This window comes from Strix uralensis, chromosome 12, assembly GCF_047716275.1.
Source record: "Strix uralensis isolate ZFMK-TIS-50842 chromosome 12, bStrUra1, whole genome shotgun sequence".
Classification (NCBI taxonomy): Eukaryota; Metazoa; Chordata; class Aves; order Strigiformes; family Strigidae; genus Strix; species Strix uralensis.
Window position 1 is genome coordinate 4,764,216 of NC_133983.1, and position 24,922 is coordinate 4,789,137.

The window sequence follows — 24,922 nt, forward strand, 5'->3', positions numbered from 1 at the left end:
GTCTTCTGCGCCAAATAGTCTGTGAGACAGGCAGGAGGAGGTGAGAGGACATAACAAATGGCGAAGGTGGGTGGATTGGGTTGATGGGTTGGAAGAGCCTCTGTCAGTGGTATCAGCATGGGCACAGCGGCATGTGTAGGGCTGAGCACAACCTCAGCAGCTCGTATGATTTGCAGTAGTACAAAATGTTTGTCAGACCTGTAAGGGACTTGTGGGGGTTCAGGGGAGGAGGGAAAGGGAATGAATATATGGCCCAGATTAAATGTTGACAGAGATTCCATGATTTTTTTAGGTACACAGACCTAATATATAACTATTCTCCTCCCATTTTCTTCTAATCTTACCGGTGATTAATGCATATTTCTTCCTGTCCACATTTAATGGTTGTAAGGAGAAGTTGTTAAATCTGCCATTATGTAAAAGGTGAGAAAGGATTTTTTTTTTCCTTTTCCTGCCAGTTGTCCTAGAAAGCCCGACTTGCTGATTTCACAAATGGCTGCTTGGAGCCTTCCCTAAATGTCAGGGAAAGTATGGAAGAAAATGGGCTTACAGGTTTAGGAGTGGTAGATGGGAAATCTGGAGTAGTCAAAAACAGTAGAGGATAAGAACATGTCTGCTGAAAGGCCATGAAAATGTAGACAAGCAACTTGAATTTGCTGCAACAAGGAGAACTGGTACATCAAAGTATTAAATAGTCAAAGAAAAGGGCTAGAAGAATAATGGTTTCAGCAGCATTCTGAGCAGGAATTTCAGTGGAACAGGGAGGTTTGTGTTTTAATAGGTGCTTTGCCAAGAGAATCTGTACAACAGCCAAAGAGGCAGATGGCATTGCGGTTAGTGCTGACTGACAGGCAGCTGTGGGCACGAGTTCATAATAAACTACAACTCCTGGGGTGGAGGGAGCAGGAAGGAGTTACAGTTTTCTGTACTTGTTCTTCTTGGTTAAATGGAAGACACAAACTGTATGAGAAATGATTGTGTTTTACCTTGTGGTTCTGTAGCACTTTAGAGAGAGGGGAAACCCCCTCAGCTGCTCACGTAATAATGCAGACTGCAATGGTGGAGAAATAGATCAGGTACTGTGGGAGAGGCATGTACGGGGAATCCACCCCTGGAAAGTGGAGTCTGTCAAAGAACAGTGCTATGGTAGTATCAGAATGCAGACAAAAAATCACCTGTACAGTGATGGAGAAAGCTGCAGAGAGCCATCTCTGACATCCTGTCTCACAAGATGGAGTAGTTCCTTCCTGAGCTAATGGCAAGAGACTCGTGCGCTGTGCTCTTCTTTCATCACTTGCATTCCACTGATTTCCTCCATTCTGCTTGTGGAAAAAATAAATTCTTCAAGGTGGGGTTCCCTACCAGCTTTGATAAAGGACTTTATCAGAAAAAAGACTGAACCAGTAAAATGGATTCTTCTACCTTGACATTGTTTTGTAAACCTCTGGATTTCTTAAGGACATATGTAAGAGGTGGGGGGGTGTTTTGGTTTTTAATTATCTTTGGATGATATAAAAGCCTGTTCTCCGTTAGTTCGGGGACTAGATAACTGCTGAGATGTCAAGACGTACGACTGCATAGTAGGAAACTGTCTTTGTGCAGTGGTCTTCCATTAAATGCTAGCGGAATGCAACGTGGAGTGGATATCCTTGTACTTGAAGCGTGGACCTGGTGCGAGACGCGGGCTTCAGGTTTGCAGCGGGCACTGTGAGCGCTTGCCCGAGGGCTGCACACCTTGAAAACTGAGAGGGGGGATGTTTGAGCAGTAGAGGGCAAGGTGGAGGGAAAGTTAAGAGCACTCGTTTCTTTCACTCTTTATTTTCTGGAGATTCACTAGAACAGGGCTAAGCACAGTGAGACCATACTTGACTCATGCACCAGTCTGCATCTTAGAGTCAGATTTCTGTTAGGGACGTCACACTCCACATCACAAAACCAGAAAAAGGGGACTGCACAGAATCATTTGAGCCTTGAAATTTTATTACCTTGTTTGCATCAACCAGTTATTCCTTTCAGCACCAATAAAAGACAAAACCCCCTCCCTATTTTTCAAAATACCTTGTTTCTATCAGGTCTGAGATTTGTGGTTTTCTTGCAGGCAAAGAAACCAATTAAAATATTTAAATTTTTATTTTTTTAATACATTTATAACAAAATGTCAGAAGGTGTGTGCTTACCATATAAAAACATTAGGTTCCAGAAGGATACAATACCGAAAAATCATTGAAATAAAAAAGGTTATTCTTATTATAGGATTTCTAAACCTCAGCAATAATACAAGTCTTTAAAAGCATCAAGATTATATTTAAAACAAGATGGCATGGAAAAATGAGACCTTCAGTAACAATTTGACCCTCATTGTAATGGATGATAATATTGGGAGTTTTCCGAAGTGCTTGATTTGTATTTCTGTTCTCATCCTATAGTGCCAGGAGGAGGTAAAAATGCTTCATTTTGAGCTGATGATATGTGCTGACACGGATGTGCTGCTCTGCGATCCCAGGGTAGCTCAGAGACCAAACTGGGGACAGTCAGATGGGCTTAATTGGGACCACCAAACAAAGGCCATTTAAAAAAAAAAAGTATTTATTGGAATTGTTGGTTCCTTCAATCTTACTGTCTTACCCAGCAAGTAGGACTGAGGGTCTCGCCAGACTAGCTGAGAGTGCTTCTGGGGCAAAACCTTGGCATACTACTACCACCAGGCAGGTCCACTCGCTGTTCCAGACAGCCTTCTCCCCCAGCAGGCCACGCCGCAGCGGGCTGCAGCTTCTCTTGGAGCCAGCCTGTGGTACGGTTTATGTCTGGTTGCTTTAGGCAGCTTCCATTAAGCATCCAGTTTGTGATGCTGGAATAAAACCAGGTGGCCACCACTGGGGTTAAACAGTCCTTCCCGCCGCACTAAGCAGTACCCTAGGTGTTACTGCCTCGCTGGCTGAGCTGTGGTGCCAAGCAGCTGGCTCACACCCCCCTCAGACCCTCAGATTAACAGGACCTGAATGTGCCTGAGAGGCTGCGCTCTATCCGCTGTGGTTCTAATGGTGATCTAACGGTACCAACTTTGTGAGGACCTGACATCCTTGAAACTTCTGGAAGTTCTTAGTTTTCAGTTGTCCTTGTTTGTGTCTTTTGTTCACTTGTTCTAGAAGTGCTGTTGTAAAATGCAAATTGAACACGTGAAACAGATGATGTTATCTAGCTTTTATAAAAACAGATGACACTTCATCTACAGTATCCCTGTTGAGTGGCAGTTATTAGACCAAGAATAGTGTTATCACCCACTTCTTGAAGATACCTGAAATTCCTGTACAAAGTGGGGTAAGCATAGTAGAGTAGCCTTAACTCAAATTTCTTAGGAATAACATCCTACTAATAAATTGGGTCATGCTGTCCTTAAGCAAAGTGGGATTGACACCTGAAAAGCTGTCCAGGGTTGATTTCCTGGGCATTAGAAGAATGCCCCCCTTCTTTTTTAAATGCAAATATTCGATTCCATAATATCTGTCTAAGGCTTGTAATGATTGATAGCCTGCCAGTACAGGCATTGTCTGAATGATTCCCTGTGAGATAGTGTATGGAACTGTGGTAGTAGTAGTGTAGATAAAACTCATTTTTCTCCAGGATGTTACTGTTCTGGAAAGGAAAGCCCGTTCATTACAGTTTATGGGTACAGGCGCTCTCTGCCTCCCGCAAGCGTACCAAGGCATCGGAAGGCACGGGATCAACGCGAAAAAGCACGGAGCATCTGTGCAGCGGTGCCACAACGCCATACCTCCCAGCAGCACTCTCTTGCAGAGTTAGATCCTTAAGACAGTAAATTAGTGAGAACTACCTAAACTGATTAAAAGTATGTGTATTCTTTAGAGAGAACATAGTACAGCTATCCGTTTCTTGATCACCGAGAAACTAAGAACATCAAAATCTAAAACAGTTTTACTTCAAATTTGAAAAAATATTTCTCAGTGTATCTCAAAAAGTTGACAAAAGTGCCTGGTTTTTAGTCAGCACAAAGCCACAGAACTAATTTAAAAGTAATTTAGACCATGTTGGTTTTACTGTAAATAATGTAACACTGGCAGTAGTTTTATGATTATATCCCACACAGTGTCAAATTCAGCTCCTGCAAGTGATACTTAGTGAAGTTGATATCAAATTGTAATTTACATTGTTAGGAAAGCTATTAAAAATACTGTACCTCATATTTAATCTTACTACTGAGAAATAGCTGCTGGACAGCACACAAATTGCTACTGATACTGTTTGTTTTTTTTTAAAAAGGTTAATAAAATACAAGCAAGGTAGAAAATAGGATTAAAAGCATTGTTTCAGGTACAAGTTTTTCTGAATTGGGTGGAGAGGTAAGAAACCAGAAAAACACATTGCACATACGTGCACCCTCTGTATAAAGAGAAACGTACAAAGTGGGAAACTGGTGGTGCACTGGGGTAGTACACTGAAGTCTCTGATGCTGTAAACTTGAATTCCTAATTTTATCAAAAAGGGGAATTGAGTCTGGTTCCATTTTTGACTCCCCATGGGTTATACCTGCAGACTACCCCATGGTTTGGCACAGTACACTTTTAAGAGGCAGTCTCTGCTGAAGGGATGCCAGGACTGGAAAGAGGCATAAAACGTGTCAAGACCAGGTGGAGGGGGAGAGTGTGAGCAGTGGCCTAGGACCTACTTGGAATTAGCCAGTACTGTTAGTCCAGTACTTTCATGACTATTCAGAGTTTCTCTACTTGCAGAGTCAGGCTGATCTAAGTAAAACTTCTGTTGTTTACTGTAACTAATTAAGCCAGTACCAGAGGCTACACAGATGGGGATTTCTAATTTAAATCTATTCTGATTTAGCATAAGCTGATTCCTAGCAGGTGTAAACTAAACCAAGAGCATCTTCAGGAGTTTGTGGCCAGCATAACTAAAACAGTTTACTTAATGGAGCAAGTTATAAGTATTAGATTAACTCCTCTTTTTAACACAGGGAATTTGTAATGTAAGAGGAAATAACACTGAAATTGGACAGGAAGTAGACAGAAGAAAATAAGTATTGGTTAAAAAGCAAGGGGTCTCATTGTTCTCCCAGCAACACATCCTTCTGAATTGAAATCTCTAAAAAAACCGCCAAGTCTCGTTATGGACGTGATTCTCAGCTTTTCATTAGTTTTGTTAAGGTTACAGAGACTAGGTAGGTCAGGTCAGGGGGCTAAGATGGCAGAGGGGAGCCCCATATTTAAAGAACTGCAGTTGAAGGAACACGTGAATTAGATGGCAAGACCCCTGTTAAAGCCCGTGAGTGCATAACAAATTGAGAATTGTGTTGCTCAGACACAAACAACCCCTCTGCTCCTAGGAAGTAGTTACCCGAGGCCGAGAGTCACAGTTCTAGTCTCTACGCTAGCTAGCAATGCTACGCTTTCCCTTGAAGTGTACTGATTCCTTTAGAAAACTGTTAGGTTATCCTGCCTTATCAATCATACACTGTTCTACACTCTTCCCCCCAAAACGTCACTTACGTTTAATTTAACTCTATATCTAGCATGCATTTTACAAGCTATTTCCCACTTACTCTTTCTAGCTAAGGCAGAATGTTGGCTCTGGTGTTACCAATGGTACTACAGGAATCTATTTGCTCTACTGTAACATACATATCATCCCATACCGTAATTCAGAACTGCCCCACGTATGGGAAAGAAAGAAAAGACATTACAGGGGAACTATATTTCTTCTTAAGGGAATAAGTTGTGTTTAGAAAGCTAAAGGCCCAATTCTGGAGTCATTATTCAGACAAAACACTTCATAATTTGTGGGAACACAGTTGGAATAAGGATAGAACTGTGTTCTTAAAGTCTTAATTCCAAATCTGTTAAGTATCCTTAAATTGGACAGGAAGATAATGGTCTGCAAATCGAATAGAGTTTTTGTTTGTTTTAAGGCCTATCTGTCATGACAGAAGGGTTTGCCAGTCCCAGAATGCCTTGCTTTGGCTGGTATCTGATTTTTGAACTCACTTCCATTTTGATATTCCCCATGGTATCTTACTGACTATTTTATCTCAGAGTGGCATGCAGTGCGGGCGCATGCTACTGATGCAAGCACGCTACTACAACTTTAACAGGCTAAAAAAAGAAAAAAGCTTTAGCTTCTTAGTTATACAAAGAAATGATGCAAAAAACCATTGAGCAGCACTAACTCACAGACTAATTACAAACTAAATTGTGCTATATAGTAGTATAAAAACATGTTTTAGTAAGAATGGCACTGGTTCAGAAGGAATTAGGACTTCCATCTTGGTTCCGTTCGGTCCACAGTGAAAGCATTGTAGTACAGGCCTGCCCTGTTGCCTGAGCAACTTGTGACAGTGGCTCTTGGCCACAACCCCATCCATTTCTTCCCTTTTTATATCCGCCATTGTTGGTACGTTCTGGGAGTAGCCCGGGTCAGGTCTGGTCATCTTTCCTAACGTGGCACCAGAATAGTTCGTTCTTATGCTCTGATATTTCCTTAATATCGTTAATGTTTCCCTCTTCTGATCTCTCAGAGCTGGTCAGTTTTAAGGGTCATCTTCTCCTGTAGACACCATGAGACGCATTGCTACTGGTAGGTGGTCTGTCAAGCCTGCTAACTGGGTAATAAAGCTGAACTCTTCCACCTCCTGCGGAAGGAAGACAAAAGTAAGAAAGAAGGAACTAGAAAACTGATCTGTTACACCACACACCAGGACTCAGCTTTTATGCCTCTTTGTAGTTTACTTTAAAGAACCTTACTGCATTAGTAGATGTGTGGGACCAGTCTGGCTTGGCTGGGCTAATGGCAAACTGGGCCACACAGGGCACGGCAGTGTGGTGCAGCTGGTGAGGTGAACCGCGTACACGATACACAGTTGCACTAGTCTGGATGAAAGCTGCTGTACCTTTTCTTTCCATTTACAGAAACATCTGTGTTGTTCCAGATACCACTCACCTGTGGTGCTGCAGCAGGCAATCCATGTGTAAGGAGGCACTCACCCGGGAGGAGGGGCTGGTGGTTCCCTACTAGGAATGGCATGCAGCTAAAAAGGAAGCCTGCCTTCATCAGATGGAGGTGTTCAACGTCAGGGGAACCCTGCTCCTCGCAGCTCTGAATTCCAGCCTTTGTTCTGGCAGTGTTTCACAGGACCAAATTAAAAGTTCTGTAGGAAATCCAGTGTGCTTCCCAGCTTCTGCAAGCTGGCTGGAGCAACCCTAATGCTCACTTCATAGAGTGTAGTTGTCCCCTCCTAGAGGCCAGGTACTTACTTTGCCAGTACTCTGGGAATTGTTTGCAGGATGCACAAATATTTTAGTTCTGTTTATATTGCCAGCATGAGTTTTATCAAAGATCTAATCTGGGCCAAAACTATTCAAATGTTGGTTTTGTTGCTGTTTGTGCCAAATGTAAGATGGGTTTCCTATACAGATGTTTCATGGGTATTTGTGTATCTGAAACAGGAAGCCTTACAAGAATTTAGCTGCTAAGCTGCTGTGTCCACAGAGTGCGTGTGAACAGAGCGCAGACAGATTGAGGTATTGTTCCCTAAGCTATGCTGAACTGCTCTGTTGCCTGCTCTTCTGCAGCAACTGCAGCAGGGTGTGGTAAGTAAGGGTGAACTAGTTTCTCATTTTCCTCATGAAATTCTGTATAAGGCAAGGTCCTACACCAGGAAGCGGACAGTGCACTACCAGTTCTTTTGGTTAGCCCGTGCCAACTTCTGCCTCCGTATCACTGACTTGTAACTTAGGTGGGTTTTCACAGGCAAAATAAAAGAACATCCAGATACTTGAAAAGATTAAAAAACATTCAGACTGCTGGCATGGAAAGCGTCAGCCAAAACACTTTGCCTGGCAGAAGTTTAAGGAATGGAAACAAGCTTTTCTGTTTATTTTTGAAGAGCAGCATATCTACCAGTGTTGCTACCAGAATCCTAAACTCATCTTAAATGTGTTCATGTAATAGGTTTACAAACTCGGTACTTGCATGCAAAAGTAGAAAATAGCAAAGCAGCAGGTTCTCCTTGGACTATGAACTTGAACCCAAGCAGAACAGGCTGCAGTGCCATCCAGACAAGTGTCTTGTGTGAGTTATGGCTCTTTTTGTCAACTCTAAAACTCACCACTTTCCATTCCAGGTAGAGACCTTCTTCTGTATAGAGCATATAGTCAATCCTCCTCCCGTTTCCTTTCAATGACGCCTTCCTCCCCTTTTGGCTGGAACTGTGGTTCTTGCTGGTGGGATAGACTAAGTATCCTTTCCTTCCTTCTTCACTTTCCAGCACCCTATTTCATTAAAAAACAGAACAAGTGCTGTAAATGTTTGCTCATTCTGTCCCTTTGTGCATTACGCTAGATTCTCTCCCGATCCCCAGTAAGGGTAGTGCCTGTCCAGAAGGACTGTTAAACTTGTAAAGTACATCTTCTTCCAAGTGTGTTGTCCAAGATGAGGCTGTACTAACTGCTGACAGTGCTCTTAAAGCCTCCCGCCAGGTTTGGTGTCACTGGTGCTGTTCTGCTGGACTTGCCCTTGGAGCCAGGAGAGCAAGCACCTCAGAGGAGGACCCTGCCTGCCTGCTGTAGCACACTGCAGCCCACAGCCCCGCTGATGGCCAGTGCTGCTGATTCTGGCAGAGGAGAAAACTGTTTCATGGATTGCTTTAGAAGAAACCTGAGTACTTTGGTACAAACCTCTCCCTTCGGACCACAGCAACTCCTTGTGAAGTGAAGACAACCAGCCTTACAGACAGGGTATGGATGAGGAATGCTTTTCAGGAGCACACATTTGGGCAGATGGTGATTGGTGCTGACCAAGCCTCAGCATCAAATTACTGTGTCTTGGATACCAGCTCTTACTTCGCTAGTAATGACAGCCCAATTTATGTGATCCCTGTATGTGACACTCTTTGAACTCCTCTACAGAGAGGGACTTAACTCTGCAGGTGTGTTCAGACTGCCCCATCGTGCATGGCGATTACCCAGCCCAAGACCATATAGAGAAGCAGTCACAATTAAGAATCAGTTTTCTAGGTACCAGTCTTGTGTTCGGGCAAATAAACTGCAGCCCTCTCATTAAAATTTTTAGTTTGGGTGCTTAAACCTTAACAGTAGGTTTTATACAGAAGACTATTAAGGCCCCGAGCAACTTGATCTAACTTTGAAGTTAGCCCTGCTTTGAACGGGACTTTGGACCAGGTACCCCACAGAGGTCCCTGTCACTCTATTTTTGCAGTAAATGTGTGTTGCTGTGCTGTTCTATATTGTTTTGCTGTTCTATTGAATTTAAAAGGAAACTTGGTTTACCTTCTTGTATTCTATTTAAAAGATCTACCAAAGGAGTGCTAAAGGCAACAGACAGAACTGTGCGTGCAAAAGCTGGAGTTGCACTCAGTAACTACACATGTAGGGTTTTACGCAGACAGTGAGTAACAAGCACCAACGCAGCTGTTGTGCGTGGTAAATGCACTCAGAGAGGGATGGATTAGGTTGTGGTTTTGCTATCTGGCTCAGAACACAAACAAACTACCTTCAAAACCACCTCCTTGAAAATCATTTTGCTTTACTTACCTGCCAAAACCTGAGCTCAAGGTTCTGTGGTTTCCCTTGTAAGAGTTGATTACACCATTAAGCTACATCATCAACTGTCGAAGGAGAAACACTGAGCCATGAACTTGGGTCCTAGCAGGTACAAAGCCTTTAATTTCACCTTGGAAAAAAATAAGATATTTTTGATCACCCAGTTTTTAAGACTTGACTTTGGATGGGTTTTATGAGGTTGGGTTTAGGAATTTTTTTAATGCATGCGTGTGAGAGTAGAGAATGAAGGAAAAACAAGAGACAAACACCAGACTCTCCCGATGTGTTTTGATGTCTGAGATTCAAATGGGGTTTTTTGTCCAATTTTGTCTCTTTGGAAGGATCTGAATGGTGGCAGAGGGGACACAGCACTTGCTACAGTTGGTTAGGTCTCAGTAGTGCTGGAATCTGTAAGTTTGGGTCAGTTGATGCATACAAGATGTACTTTATGTGCTTTCAAAAGATAACAGTGACGAAATTTTGGTCATAGAGTTATTTAATCATAACTTTTCTTAACCCCCTTTGGGCTTAGTGAGGTACTAAAAGTTCTTAGAGTTTGTTTTAACCAGTTTATGAAAGTAAGCTTCCTTTTATGTATTATTCAGTTTTAGACTGTTATCTAGTAACTCATGTTAAATTAGCTGACTGTCTGCACCCCATTTGCAAGCTGATTCTACAAAGAGCTACTGCAAATGATTCACTTCCTGAAATTCTTTTTCTAGGTTCAAGAAAGCAAACTCTTTGATGGGACTGACCTCTTTCAAAAACTGTATTTATAATTGGCAAAGCTAATTAAGTAACAAAGTAGAAGAAACTGCTGATTAGCGCTGCAGTACTACTGCAAAAAAATCTTATTTGCATTAATTTAAAAGATCAATTGTTTTAGCTGCAATTATGTCCTTTGAAAAGTCTGTGAATGCTGGGTACTCACTTAACCTGCACAACTGCTCAGGGAAGGGAAACGTTCATTTCAAATACGTGAGGAAAGAGAATTGTAAATGTGCGTGCATCTGCTTCTGACTAAAACTTGTACCACTGTACGCCATGGTTCGCTGTTTGTCTCTAGGGGAAGTAGACACAAGTACTGGACATCTGGCTATGCTGAACTAACGGTTAAATGCTAACAATTTAACAGAACTACCTCTGACTGTGTTGCACAACTAAACCTGAATTTTGTCAGAGTAATTGTCTTAATTCATAAGACACAAAGAAAGGGAGGATAAAAAGTAATTTTTTCCTTGAAAGGTTTTCAGTCCCAAATAACTCCATGGTTTAAGTATGAAAATTCTGTGACGCAGCTCTCTGGCCGATGGTAGGTTTGTAGTGCTGACCGGAGCTGCAGTGAGCAGAGGAGCATGAAGAGCAGTGTATGTAAGGGAGCCATAAAGCAAAACTTCCTCCCTCATCCTAAAGCTCGAGGGACCAACTCTCATTCAGGCGAGAAGCACCTGAGTTCAGGACGACTTTTCTTACTGGTGTTGCAGCCTGTCACCCAGAACTGTGAGCCAGTGTCCAGCAGTGGAGACTGGTAAAATTTGTGTTTAAATCTTGTTTCTTAGCTGTGTTGTAATGTGCTCTCCTGTGCCAGACTCTATTCAGGGTTTAAAGACAAAAATGGGCTTATTCCAGTGCTTTGCTTGAAGGTGACAATCATCTTTGTGAGATGAGATTATCTGTGTGTGTTTCATGAAGCCTTTCTGAGCAGAAGCTTGTGTGGCTTCCAGTGCTGTGGCAGGGCCCAGACTGTTACATCTAGCTTATTAATTGTTTTATAATTATAAATGCCTTGCTCATTATTTGTACCAAGTATGTTCTTCTAGTCCGATGTTTTACGCATACTATACTTAACATGTAAGAGATACTTAAGAACTAGTTGTTCTGCTGCTTTTATGGCCTAATTAGTAATGTGAACTACTTAATTTTGTTTAGAAACTAGAGGAGTGCTGATGAAGAAATAAATCTCTGGATAGCTTACATTGCCAATTTAAATGTCTGCAAAGCTTGATCAAGGTTTATTATTGAAAAATCTGAGAGTGGATCAGTTGTAGGCTGTACCCTGTTTTGCTGTGTATATGATTAACACTTGTTAGCTAGACAGTGCTCCACAGCTTCTGTGCTATTTAACATTTAACTGTCTTTAAGGCCTAGAGTCCATTAATGGCTTTAAATTTTACTGAACTTAGTCCCTTGCAGAGATGGGAGGACAGGCCCTCTTGGCCTCTCGTGGAAGTGACCATTTCTCTAATGTATAAGCATGTCTACATGATGTACACATGCAGATCCCTGTTTCCCTGCAGATCTGCATAAAAAGCAAGTGGAAATTCTGGTCTAACAGAGGTTTTTTTCATCTTACTACTTATATGTTATATATATATATACATAGATATTTATAATACCTTATAACATATTGCAGAAAACTGAAAGCCACATTTAGTAGGCAAAAAGTCTTACATATATTCTGTTACCACCACTCAAGAATATTTTCCAGTTATACTGAGGTGCTGCACATACACATAGATAGTAATACTCTTAAATCTTCACTGATCATTTGATGGGTCTTTACCTATCAGTCATGTATTTGTTAGTGGAATATAATTGTAAATGCAAGTAACTCTTCAGAGAATAAAACAAAATACCCCAAAAGTAATTTGGTGACAGATTGTCTCCAAAGACCGCTTGAAAACGCAAGGGTTGTTTTGTTTTGGGTTTTTTTTTTTGTTTTTGTTTGGGGGGGTTTAAATTTTTTTTTTTAAAGAGCTCCAAGCCTGCTCTTGGAACCATAAAATAGAATGTTACACCCACATACAGCTTTGCATTTGCAAACTTGATTGTAGGGCCAAATTGCCTTACTTTTGCTTTCCAGAAATCCCTTTCATATGTACCAAATTCATATTTTCAATACGTGGATAGAAATGCCTGGAAATTTTGCAGGCTCTTGAATGCACAACGCATGACTTGATCTAACAAATTCTTATTTTGAATATAAACTAAACCCCAACTTTATGGCTAAAATTCAATTTCTTTGTTCAAAACTGATACAAAGAAGACTTCAAGGGGTAGCCTCACATCATACGTTCAACTAAGTGTCCAACTATACCATGCAGTGTACTGTACTTAGTGAGTAAAAATGTCAACATAAACTGTGCTTGTATAATGCACCATTTCCATTATGGGTGTTAACTGAAGCATCTGCACAGGCTCATTAATTCAAATCACTTTACCTCTTTAGTATATTTTGGTATTGAACAGCTAGAACATCTTTTATAGTTAGTCATGATAATAACATATTTAGTCCATGAAACTAGCCTTCAAGGTAGAAAAGGTGCAAAAAGGATTCTCACATTCATTAAGTGCTGCTCTACAACATACAAAGCTTATTAATTTCTCTCTACTGGCATTATTATTTAACAACCAGTACAGGTAATCAAGAAATTTATCTTAAGACTTCTGCAAATTAAGGTTTTTTTGTATTTCTCCTAAGTCCACTAGCTCAAACCAGAGAGACCTGATTCTTGATATCAAACACTCCTCAAAAGTAATGCTGCACTCGTATCACTGACAGATACTAAGCCATATTCCTAGGAATGACTGATGTGCTATTTAATTCCTCTCTGTATTTCTGAGCTTGCTTTTTTAGCTGTATTGAATTCTGCCAGCTTTCTAGAATGGGTAATTAGTTCTTGGGTTGGGGGTGGTGTTTTGAACTTTATGGGCTTTTAATTTGGGCTATTTCCTTTTGTTGCTGTCCCTGACAGGGCGTGGCCACGGACCTGGCTGCCTGCAGAAGGCCCTTCAGACAAGCTGTCTGTGTACCCTTTTCCGCAGTGCTCGGAGTTTCTTGTCCTATGGGCCTGTCCAGGTAGGACCAACTCTAGAGACATAAAACCACTGACTGCAGTTGCTCTCATCTTTTCACCCACTGAAGCCAATTCCATTAGACTTAGAGAAGCAGCCACTTTTCCTTCCCTTTTTTTCCTCTTCCTTGAGTATCCAATTAAAAGCTTTTTTCTTTTTTTACAGTCCATAAAACACCCCCCAATTTGTGAAATGTCAAATAGCAAGCAACAAACTGGCTTTTTAAGGAGTTGTCTAAAGCATGTAGGAGGATCAGGAATTGCATACTTCTGTAGGTTGTCTGGAGTGCACACTTCTTCATCATATAATCCTTCAGGATCCAGCAAGGTCCCTGTGAACAGAAGGGCAGATGTGACTGTCCCAGCATACCTCCTGCGACTTGCCTCCGCGCGGGAGGCTCCTGGGGGGCACCGGTGTGCGGAGGCAGCACCCGTGGGGAGAGGGGACTGCTCTGCCTCAGAGCGCTCGGTGTTCACTTCTCCGCTACCCCGGCCTCCCCCCTGCCTGACACCTTTCAAAATGCTGCCTCCACCTTCCAGTTTCTCAGTCCCAATGGCTCTGATTTGTTTGTTTTTCTGCTACAACAGAGTAAAGCCACATTATTAAACAGTTCCACATTCTTACCTTTAGTATCTTCACAGTTATAATTGCTCTCTAGGGAAAGTCTTAAGTCCTGATCTAAAACTTCAGCAGGTATGAATATCTCAGGAGTTCCATAAAACCTTTTATAAGATGAACCCTACAGTCTGTAGTGTTGAATTGCTTTGTTACATCCTCACTTACAGTATTTATAGAACACTGAATGGAACATTCTGATCAAAAGCTGCAGGCTTCCACTGCATGCAGAAAGTACAGAAACAATAATTTGGCTTCTACCCCACCCCCCAACCCCAAAGTAATCTAGAGATTATGTTAAAAGTAGAATAGGTGTGGGAAGGCATTCACGTAGCTTGATGCATAAGTTCTAGAATGTAGACTGAAGTTTGAGATCTTGGTTTGGTTCTTAATTATAATTCAGCAAGACACTGTTAAGGTTTATAAAATACACCTTACAGAAATATCCCTTGTAAACATTTGGTCTCCACCAAATTCTTACTGCCCGTTAGCTGAACTACCTGCTGCTGCTTATAGATGTCCTGTGAGTGACAGACAAGCAAACGTTCACACACCGAGAGCTAGAGAAGGTCTTACCGATTGCCCACGGTTTATCCTCCCCAGGACCAATTCGACATGGGTCTTTGTAGTGTGTAAACAGAGAGTGCTGTTGCTCCAGCTTGTCCTCTGCAGGGAAAGAACAAGCCCAGGAAAAGGCACATCAGCTACGTGTTGTGAACCTGCGCGCAACTGTGTGTTCTGCCACAACAGCAAAGGCAAGTCCTGCTCCCTACTCAGTATACACATACAGGGTTGATTTGAACCCGTTCAGTAGTAGGTCTGCTGCACAGCAGGATCTGGTCTTGATCAGAAATTCCAACAAATGCTTGCTAGTAACAGTGCTTTCCTACAAAGCCTTTCTATGAAAGACATTTTCTGGTAGTTTCTAGCTGTAGACTGAAGGGAAAGTTTTCCAAGATATTTCCTTACCCTGCCATTGACATTGCATTGCTTACACCGGTACAAAACTTTTGTTGAGATAGATCACACAATGGAGAATTGGACTGACTTCACAATGGCAATGTAAATGGCTGTTTGTGGGTGTGTATACACATCTCAGCAAGTTTGAAGAGAAAAGCTTGTGCTTTACTTGCTTCAGAAGAATTCACTGACAATGTTTTCCAAGCTATAATAGATAGAGAAAGGACAGACAATTGATAATTTGCTTGGGATATTATCTACAGCATTAAAGCCATTCTAAACATAATCAGCATGACCTAGCTATCAACTGTAAATTAATTTCTTCCTAATTGCTACAGTGCTCCTTGCATTTAAAGCATACAGCGCATCAAGCTCCTAGGATTTAGTAAGATACCCTACAAAAATGTATACATCAGAATTTTAGACACTGAATAAATAAAGAAGTTCTAGTTCTGTGCACGCTGTTTAACATAGCAAGCATTATACCTGGGAAACAAGCACAACCAGGACTTGAAAATACCAGCTGCTACAATTCCATTTTTGTTAAACGGCAAAAAAACTGGCAACAGCTCCTGATAACTTTCTTTCTTGCAGCACTTACACCTTTTACAAGGTTAAAACTTCTTAGCCACACCTAAAGACTCTCTTGGGATCGACAGAATATTCACCTGTGTTTGGAGCTGCTGTCACCTATCTGTCACTGTCTATTGCCGAGACAACAGAATATGTAAGTACGCATGAAAATGGACTCCTCTGAAGTCAGAAATAAAAATTTGAACCGTGAGCTGTGTATCTTAGAATGCAGCTCACACGCTCTATGAATCACTGTAGGAATCTCCTTGGGTAAAATGTTCTTGGCAAGTGAAGAAGCTATTGACCTCTCCCTATGAAGGAGGAAGCAGAAGACACACGTGGAGCACAGTGGTACTGTGTTCGAGCTGTTGGCACCTCTGCCATTTTGTTATTAATTGTCATTAATACAGCTGGCATCCTTCAGCTACGGCATCCGCACCAGCTGATGTGTCTCATGACATCTTTCTAGCTTGCCCCCCTGCCCTGCCCCAACTAGCTCTTGATCTCAAGAACATTCTTGTAATTGCAGGGAGACCGAAAAATGAATTTGCCAGGGTAGCCTGGCATTGTGCAGAGGATCGGAGGACTGACCTCCCTAAGATTTGCCAGGTATGCAGTGCACAGAATTGCTCTTGCTATCTGAACAGCCAATTGGTTTGTTTATGGAAAAGTAGAAGACAGAAGCTGTGCAATTGTTCATTTCTCCAAGTCTTCCCTTGTTACATGTCTACAAAATTTCCCTCAGAAACTAGATAGATTAAAATTTTGTCATGATTAATTTGCAACTGTGGCACTGACAAGTCACGGCTGATGAGACAAACTTAACCCATCTGACTGGAAGGCTCCTTATGTTATACTAAAAGGTTTAAAAACATAATAGACTTTTACACAAGTCAGTCCAAAGCAACCTGACAGTAAGTAACTTTGTAATAATGCTCCCACTAAGTGTGAATTCACTGTGAATGTTGTCATAATGTTCTGTAAAGCTGGAGGGGAAAACTGAGTTGCAGAAAATTTGTCATAAGCATAAGGTCACTCATGGACCTGGAGATCTTTGAAAACTGTACCGTCAATACATCTAAGAATAGAAGCTTGATATTCACTGAAACATTAATTACTTGCCGTATCAGTCTGTGGAGTGGGAAAGAATACAGAAAATCATATACAGAATTACAGGAAGCTGATTATTGCTTTTACAAAAATTAATCTTAAGATGTTGAATTCAAATGTCGCTAAAACAATGAGTAATGTAAAAGTGGAGGAGAAAACTTTGAAACATTTCATCAATCTTGCTTAGTGCATAAGGAAAGAGAGCAAATCTAAAAATAAAAAAATTAAACAGCCAGCTTAATTTCAGTTTCCAGGCTGCGTGAATTTTAAAAGGGGGGGGGTGAGATATGTAAATGAGCAGCAGAGAGAGCAAAAATAAAATGGATTTTTATAACCTACTTTTCAGTCCTCTTTAGTAGTAGCTGCAGTGCTTACAACTATTATTTGGAAAAGCAAATAGTTGTTTTTACTTTTTCTTCAGAAAGAAAGGTCACAACAGCATTAACTATTCTGTGCTTCTTGCGCCAGATCCTGGTTAGAGTGTCAGAACCTCTCAGGCAGAGAATCCAGGCCGTACGTTCTGCCTCATGGCTTCCCGCCGTCTCGCTCCTCATGCTGCAAAGCCCCATCCCCTTCCCACTGGCAATCTGACAGCCTCCCCTCTGCTATGCAGCCAATTGTTTATTTCCGTGATGGCCACCTTTGCCTCCAGGCTACTCCATCCATCCAACAATACTGCAAGTGAAACAGTCAGGTCACAGCAGATGTGTCCGTTTGTCCCCCAGCTTCTGCCTCCCCTCCTGGGGCCTGCTGCAATGGGCTCCTCAGCCTGTCGGTGTAGCAGCTTGGCTAGCTGAAGACCTGTTTCGGACGGCATTTCTTCCTTCTTCCTTCCCTAAAACACTCACTACCACTGCTACCATTGTATTTTATCCGAATAAGTGTTTGTTTACCCATTACCACTTGCTGTTCACCTGCACAGTGCATAGCGGATTCTTCTACTGCTCACAGCACTTGCCAGCACCTTCTTGGACCATTCTGAGTTTACTTTGGATCATATAGTTGTGACTGATTTATTTTTTGTACACGTGATCTAGAAACAAACAGCAGAAGGGCTGTATTTTGGGTTAATGGTCTTTTCTACCCAATGAAAGTGTTTCTCCAACTTTGCTAAAATATTTTAAGTGTCTCGTACAAGTTATGAGATTAGAGAATAATGGTTATTTTTGAGATCAGACAATTCTTGCTTTTTGTTTCTTAAAATTATTTTTGCTACAGTCGTTGCTGTCAGCCTCAGTGACCCAGGCTGCTTATGAAGACTACAGAATTCACACTAGGTGCTGTTCAGAAATTCACCTGTTAATCCACGAACTCTGCTCTGAATTGCTGACACTGACCGGGTGCTGCAGCCTGAGCTCACCTGTACACTGCGCGTCTCCCTGGTAATGCAGCACAGACGAAATCCCTCTGAGGAACCCCCCTCGCTGTACCTGCCCTGGGCTCCTGGTCTCTCAGCACTTCAGTTTTGGCCCAGTCAGCCAAAAGGCCTTTTCGACAACAGCCCTGGGGGCAGCTGGGCTCTGCCGAGCCATTTGCCAGCTCCCAACCAGCAGAGTCGATTGCCGTGGGGTAAAGGAGCTCTGCTGGAGGCCTGAGCTGTACTGAGCCGGACGGCAGGGAGGGTACACACACACAGTGCTCTGCACTCCGTGTTGGCAGTTTAACTGTTAACAGAGAATAATATTTATGTTTGGAAGAGGCTACCATCTCTGTGAACTCACCATCCATTAATTATGGTTTTGTGGAGTTCTTTTTCTAGTACCCTCAGCATCCAAATATAGAAAAAAAATATTAAAAATTAATTAAAATAAAAACCTCAGAAGTACACAGCATCAGTTAATTTTTTCCAAGACTGATTCAGCATTTGTTTAGTTCTCTCTGCAGCATTAATCTCCTACGTCTGTGTATATGCACTATCAAATTATTTTTAACTGCATGAATTTACTACTTTTTCCTCTACAAAAATCCCACTAACATACACATCTTTCATTAGTAACTAAAATTCTAGGACAATAGGTGTTTACCTAATTCAGGTAAAGCTAAACCACTGGATCTGTCCTCATTATTGTTACCGCAAGTCACAAATTTTCCCTTTGTGCCTTAAAAAACATCATGCTTAGTAACAGAGCTCCTAAGTGTCAGCTATCTCCTTGGCTCATCTCAAGGCTAGTACCTATTTTAGAATTATCTGTAGCAATTAAGTCTTTCCTTGCAAAAGCCAGTCACAATTTAGTATACAGCTATAACCCACAGGAATCAAGAACTTTCCCATTCCTTTTTGGAACAGGTAGACACCAGGAAAAGGAAAACCTCATCTTACCAGAGGAGCAGTTATCGAAGTTGAGATCTCCACAGATTACATCAAAAGCCACCAGCTCCTCTGGATTGGCTGTACTGGAGGAGGAGGTAGATTTTCTGAATTCAGACAGCCAATCTTGAAGCATATCCAGTTGCTCACACCGAACAGTAGTGTCTCCTGTAGCAAGCAAACAAACAACCAACCAAGAAGTAAGACTTCCTTTATAGCGTGTTGCTCAGCCACGTATTAGTTGCTAAGCTATTGCTAGACATCTTGAGAGAAAGGGTGCAAGATAAAAAATGGTGTGCCTAATAGTGTACTCAGTAGGTAGTGCTTAGCCCATTATGAAATTCATTAGGAACCACACTTTTTGATGATTTAAATATCTCCTTTTAGAATCAATCATACCAGGTACATCTGAAGAACTAAGACGACAAGGCATCGATGCTGCAGACAACCAGCCAAAATGATGTTTCTAGCCACGGGAGGAGGATGATCTGATGCACTACACTTATAATCAGGAGTTCAGAGTTAAAATCCTACTTCAGACAAAACTGGAGAGCATATTCATGGGTGAACCACTTCATCTTTCTTTGCTTTCTGATTTTTAAAAACGAAAAAGTAACTTTCAAGTGTTCTAGTAAATATACATCAATGGTAAATTCAACTTATGCATACTGTAGTAGTCCATCTGAGGAAGAGTTCTATTTGTGTTCAAGTAAGAATGCCTAAACTGGAAGTATTTTTCATCGATTTAAAGGTATGTGTAGATACAGGTTTAAGTAGGCAGTACCTCAGAAATAAAGAGCCAGATCCTTTTCACCAGTTGCAGGGAGGTTACAGTAGGCTACACCTGCTGAGGATGTGCCCCCGATTTATAGGAGTGATGTGGAAGGGTTGACATTGATTGGTCACCAAATACTTTTTGTTTGTGAAACTATCTGGCATGCAAACGAGCTCTTTAATTATAGCAACTAACCACACTTAATCTCAAGCACATTAGGTGACATGAAGTCTCAGAAAAAATTAATTACTGGCTCTCTTAAAATGATTACAGCAAAAGCTTGATGTGGGGAAAGGTGCAGGAAGAGACACAGCCTAGAAATAATTGTCTACCATATTGTCTTTCCTTTTCTTTTGTTTTCACTGTACCTATAGTTAACAGTTACAATTCTGCTTGTTTCAGACTTGAAATGTCAAGTCAGAACGTTACTTTTCCTCGAAATGTAAGATTTGTTTTCAAATTCCACAATCGAAAGGAAAAGCAGCAAACCCAAAATGACTTATCCTGACTACAATTTTATTTTAACCTAATTTACTACTTTGTGCTAGCTATTAAAAGGGTGTGAAACACAATTAGAAACATCAGTTATGTATGTTCCAAGCTGCTTTCAGTGGCCACTGTGGAGATGAATATTTAAGTCTGCATCCTCACAGCTTGTTAATCACTCGCCTCAACTGCAGCTGTCCCCAGCTCTTTAGACTTGTAAAACGTGAACTCCGCAGCACACTGTAACTGCGTTAGCAGACAGACAAACCTCAGGTGTTAGGACTTCTCCTTCCTACTGCTATTAACTTGGGAAGGGTTGGATTTTCAAGAATATCTTGGGGGCAGAGTGGTGTTAAAACAACAGTTAAATACAAACTGAATCAGAAATGTTCAACCAGGCACGATTTGATACAATCCTAAATAATTAAATACCAAAAAGAACATGACCAGGTGAAGTGAGAGCTTTAAGTAGGTTCTGAAACTGACTCATCTCTTCAAACTGATAATTCCAACAGCAAATAATCTGGTTTTTTTCTTCCACTTGTGTTATTCCCGACAAATCTTTACCACTTGGGCTGTACTATAAAACCAGGTACAAGTGCTTCCTGGATCTATTCCCTAACCTACCATTTCTAGTTATTTGTACCTGAAGTTCAGCTGGTACCCTCATCACACAGCCTGACACAAATCCAGACCAGTGCATTCTTGGGAAAACCCCTTGCTCCAACAGCACAAGAAAGCCCTATGGTGAAGACATAGCTAGACAAAAGCACAAGAAATAGGTCATGTGGAACAAGTACTGCCCAGAGCAGGTGAAACTAACCACAAAAGGTGTGTGTGACTAACGTATACATTCTGCTTAACTAAATATGCAGATGAAGTTACAGATTCTCAGAGAGCATGAGCTTGAAAGGGACCTCTGGAGATCTCCTAGTCCAACCCCTCTGCTCAGGCGGGTCACCTGCAGCAGGTTGCTCAAGACCATGTCCAGTCAGGCTTTGAGTATCTTCATGGTTGGAGACTCCCATCACCTCTGGGGAACCTGTTCCAGTGCTTAGTCACCCTTGCAGTAAAAAACTTTTTCCTTTTAGATGGCATTTGTTGCAGTTCAACTTGTGCCCATTGCCTCTTGTCCTGTCACTGGGCACTGCTGAGGAGAGTCTCCCTCCATCTTCCTTACACCTTCCCATCAGGTATTTACACACTTTGATAAGATCCTTCCTGAGCCTTCTCCTGAAGCTGAACAGTCCCAGCTTTCTCATTCCTAGTGAAGCTTATTCCAATTCATGGACTGTCCTCCTCCTGCAGCACCTGAATCTTTCTATCCAGTCTTACCTCCTTAGGCCAGTGCTTTCCTCTGGCCTGCCTTTGTTTCCTCATAACTTTTAAGCATGGTGCTTGTTGACAAGAATGCAGTAACTTGTCTTGTTCCCCACAAAGTCCCGATTATATAAATTGCTTAACTGTCTAAGGTGGGCTTTTACATCCCTGAACTGTCAAGGGTTTTTTGCATTTTCTGTGAATTATCCATGCATGTCTTCACTAGGGTGAGTGATAAAATAATGCAGCCGTTACCATATGGGCATAAAACTCAGGCAGCAACCTGTCACAGACCAGCGTGAAGAATGTAGCAAACCCACTTAACTGAAACACACAAAGGTAAAATTCTCCAAAACTGAAAACTCTTGAGAAGAACAAAAAACAGACAGGCAGAACTATTCTAGGAGGATATTGTGAAAAGCGTCTGGTAACATGCGTTGCTATTATTAAAAAAGCATTAACTACATAGTGACATACATCTCCCTTGGTAAGAATGCTGAGCCTTTGTGGCAGCACTGTACACCAGATAACCTTAGGGCTCTACAGAAAAACAGTAGGCATGGAACTCTAGAAACAGATGACTCATTTCTTTTCAGAAAAAGTGTAGAACTTCAGATTGTCTGGCGTCTCTGATTATCCCCACTAGAGGTCATAGAAGTAATTGCACTTCAGTACACTCCGTGGAGCGTGTGCAATGAAGTGAGATACATTTCCATAACAAAAGATGGGATCCTCTAATGCAACTTGAGTATAACTGCTTTCTGAGATTAATATTAAACTAATATCCAGCCTACTGCAGCTACATGGCAGGCACTGCACGTATCTGCATGCAAACGTCACTAGTGAGACTCAGTCTGATCAGCGCCCAGTGATCAATAGCTTTGGAGATGAAGATAACTGAACTAATCAGACACCTAAGTGGAGGAGAAGCCAAACCTGAATCCAGAACAATCAGGGGAGCAGACGTTTCAGAAACGGCTGCGGAAATGGAACAGTGTCAGTAAATATTAACAGAAGAGAACTAGGCAATAACTCCCAGCATTGACATTCAACTTCTTCCAGCCTTCAGCTCCAATTAAACATTCAGATAGAATCACTGATCTGATTGACTGCCACCAGTGATTAACCAGAGGATACAGGTTTCTGCTAATTGCTCTACACTCTTTTCCTCAGTAACTGGCCTGGAAAAATGCAAATAATTGTGTTATGACTGGTTCCTGCAGTCAGCATTTCCAAATTCTTTGCAAATTCCCTTCAGCTTCAAATTTTGTGAACGGATGAAAGAGTAGTGTGGGAAACCTCCGCCAGCATAAATAAATACTTCACCTTTGATCATTATAGGATAATCATACTTGCCCTTTCCATTCACTTTGGAAATGCCTAAGTGAAATCCTGGCGTAAGTTAGAACTGCAGGTAGGTACTATCCACCGAGGAAGACTGTTTTGTCCCACTCTGAAAGACGTTCGAAGGAGCACTATGGTGGTTGAACAGAGCAGCAGACAGGCCTAGTCAGAGGAAATGAAAAGATCCAGTGGAGGTTTTTAAAACCAGAGTTCTCAGCACTGATAAGCGCTATGGGATATATTGGCAGGGAACCTGGGGAAGATGAGCAAAAAAAGCTTGTAAAGACTAGTCAAAATGGAAAATTGTTTCCAAGTCACAACCAAAGGATTCAGTTTAGCTATGAGACAGGCTGTGTCACACCTGGCAGTGTGACAGATTAAGCAGACCCCTATGCTTGTAACATACTTAATGCAGGATAGGCTGGGAAAACAAAACAAAACAAAAGCAAACCACCCCCAAAAACAAAACAAAACCACTTTTATTCTGCTGGGTTACTTTTCTTCTAGGTCAGGTCCCCAGTCAAGTGCAACACAGCCTACAACAGCAGTGTTAGCACAACTGAGCGGGGGGCAAGGGCAGGCTGCCACGGTGTGGGTACACCAGCTTTGCTATTTCACGGACACATCTGGAATCACTGCCTAAGGAAGCTTAGTGCTGAAGTTACTCCTGACTGCAGCCAGAATTTCAGATGCTGAGGGATCTCCCTCAGCCCTGAGGTGAGTTCTGCTTAAGCTCTGTGTAGGCTTGTGGAACCTGGAGCTGGTGCTAGAGGAGCAGGAGTTGCCAGTACCCACACTGCTGCAAGAGTAGATTCGCACTAAACCCGCACGGGGACATGAACGAGGTTATGAGACCGCATCCAACATGCTATGTCATCTGGACCTGGGCTGGACTAGCTTGAGGCTTACTCTGTTTTGATGGCTTGGTGGGGTGTCTGAAAGGCACGACTCAAAGGGACTTGGGAGGTGGGAGGATTCTAGGCAGCAAAACCTGTCCAGAATATTAATCACTGACTAATTGAAGGACATAAAAGAACCATGTAAACTTAACAGCCCCATGGAAAATAATTACATTCAAGTCTCATTAAAGGATCCCTTCATTTGTCACTGAAATGCAGCTATTTCCACAGAGGAAATGAAGAGCTGCTTCATAGCACCATTCAGTAATAGGTAGAGAATTGAGAGGACAAGCTACAGCTAATTCTAAACTTTTATTGGAAAATGTGAATGTCAGGTCTGAAAAAATAGTAATTGCTCAGAACAGAGTTGAGCCAGCGCATCTCTCAAAAAAAGCAGCAGTAGTTTGTCCCTGACTATAAGCAGTTGGATCCCTTCATTTTACACTCACATAAGTATCAGAAGTGTCAAGTGTAAGTTTATGTTTCCTCGAAAGGAAGCCAAATTGCACTCAGCCATGTATGACAAGATGATTTAAATGGCTAACCTTTTAAACAGTGCTTGTTTTTATAGATACCACATCTTTACATCGTTGAACTGTTTTTTGAATAATTTTTTTAATGTGTGAAATGTTATGAATCAGATGATACAAATCAGAAAGCACAGCTCTGCCAAACTTATGAACTTTAGTTTTCCATTTCATTACATAAACTAATATATCAAAGGACAGTTAGAGTCTTAAATCATTGTTTGCTCTATGTGAATGTAGTTTGAACCAGATAAGCCTAAAAATACGAAGCAAGAACATAAGTAGGAAAATGAAAGGTTGCATTTTACCCTTGAAGAAGCTTTAGACTGACTTTGAAAATAGAACATTACTTCCCTGGTTTTCTCCCCTCCCCATTCTTCAATATTTTAGGGACTTCACAATGCGGTTATCAAAGACTAACTGAGAATACATGACTAGGTAGTAGAGAGGAACAGGACTAAAAATGGAGGTTTATAACCTTAACTAGAACAGCAACAAATCTCAGCTCCACAACAGGAGTCTCACAGTGCATTACCATAATTCCAGAGTTAAAAATAGAAAACCCG

General features: G+C 41.6%; 1 protein-coding gene across 4 annotated transcripts in view; it reads right to left on the reverse strand.

The window, feature by feature from the left end:
* Window positions 1–1,958: 1,958 nt before the first annotated feature.
* SMPD3 (sphingomyelin phosphodiesterase 3) overlaps window positions 1,959–24,922 on the reverse strand; it is a 120,780-nt gene continuing 97,816 nt past the window's right edge. For all 4 annotated transcript variants that reach the window (XM_074881504.1, XM_074881506.1, XM_074881505.1 and 1 more), the window contains 5 exons: window positions 19,018–19,173; window positions 14,631–14,720; window positions 13,707–13,770; window positions 8,132–8,294; window positions 1,959–6,655 (listed from right to left, as the gene is read on the reverse strand). In XM_074881504.1, the coding sequence (XP_074737605.1) occupies window positions 6,554–6,655; window positions 8,132–8,294; window positions 13,707–13,770; window positions 14,631–14,720; window positions 19,018–19,173 (575 nt within the window). In that variant the 3' untranslated portion in view covers window positions 1,959–6,553. The remainder of the gene's footprint in view (window positions 6,656–8,131; window positions 8,295–13,706; window positions 13,771–14,630; window positions 14,721–19,017; window positions 19,174–24,922) is intronic.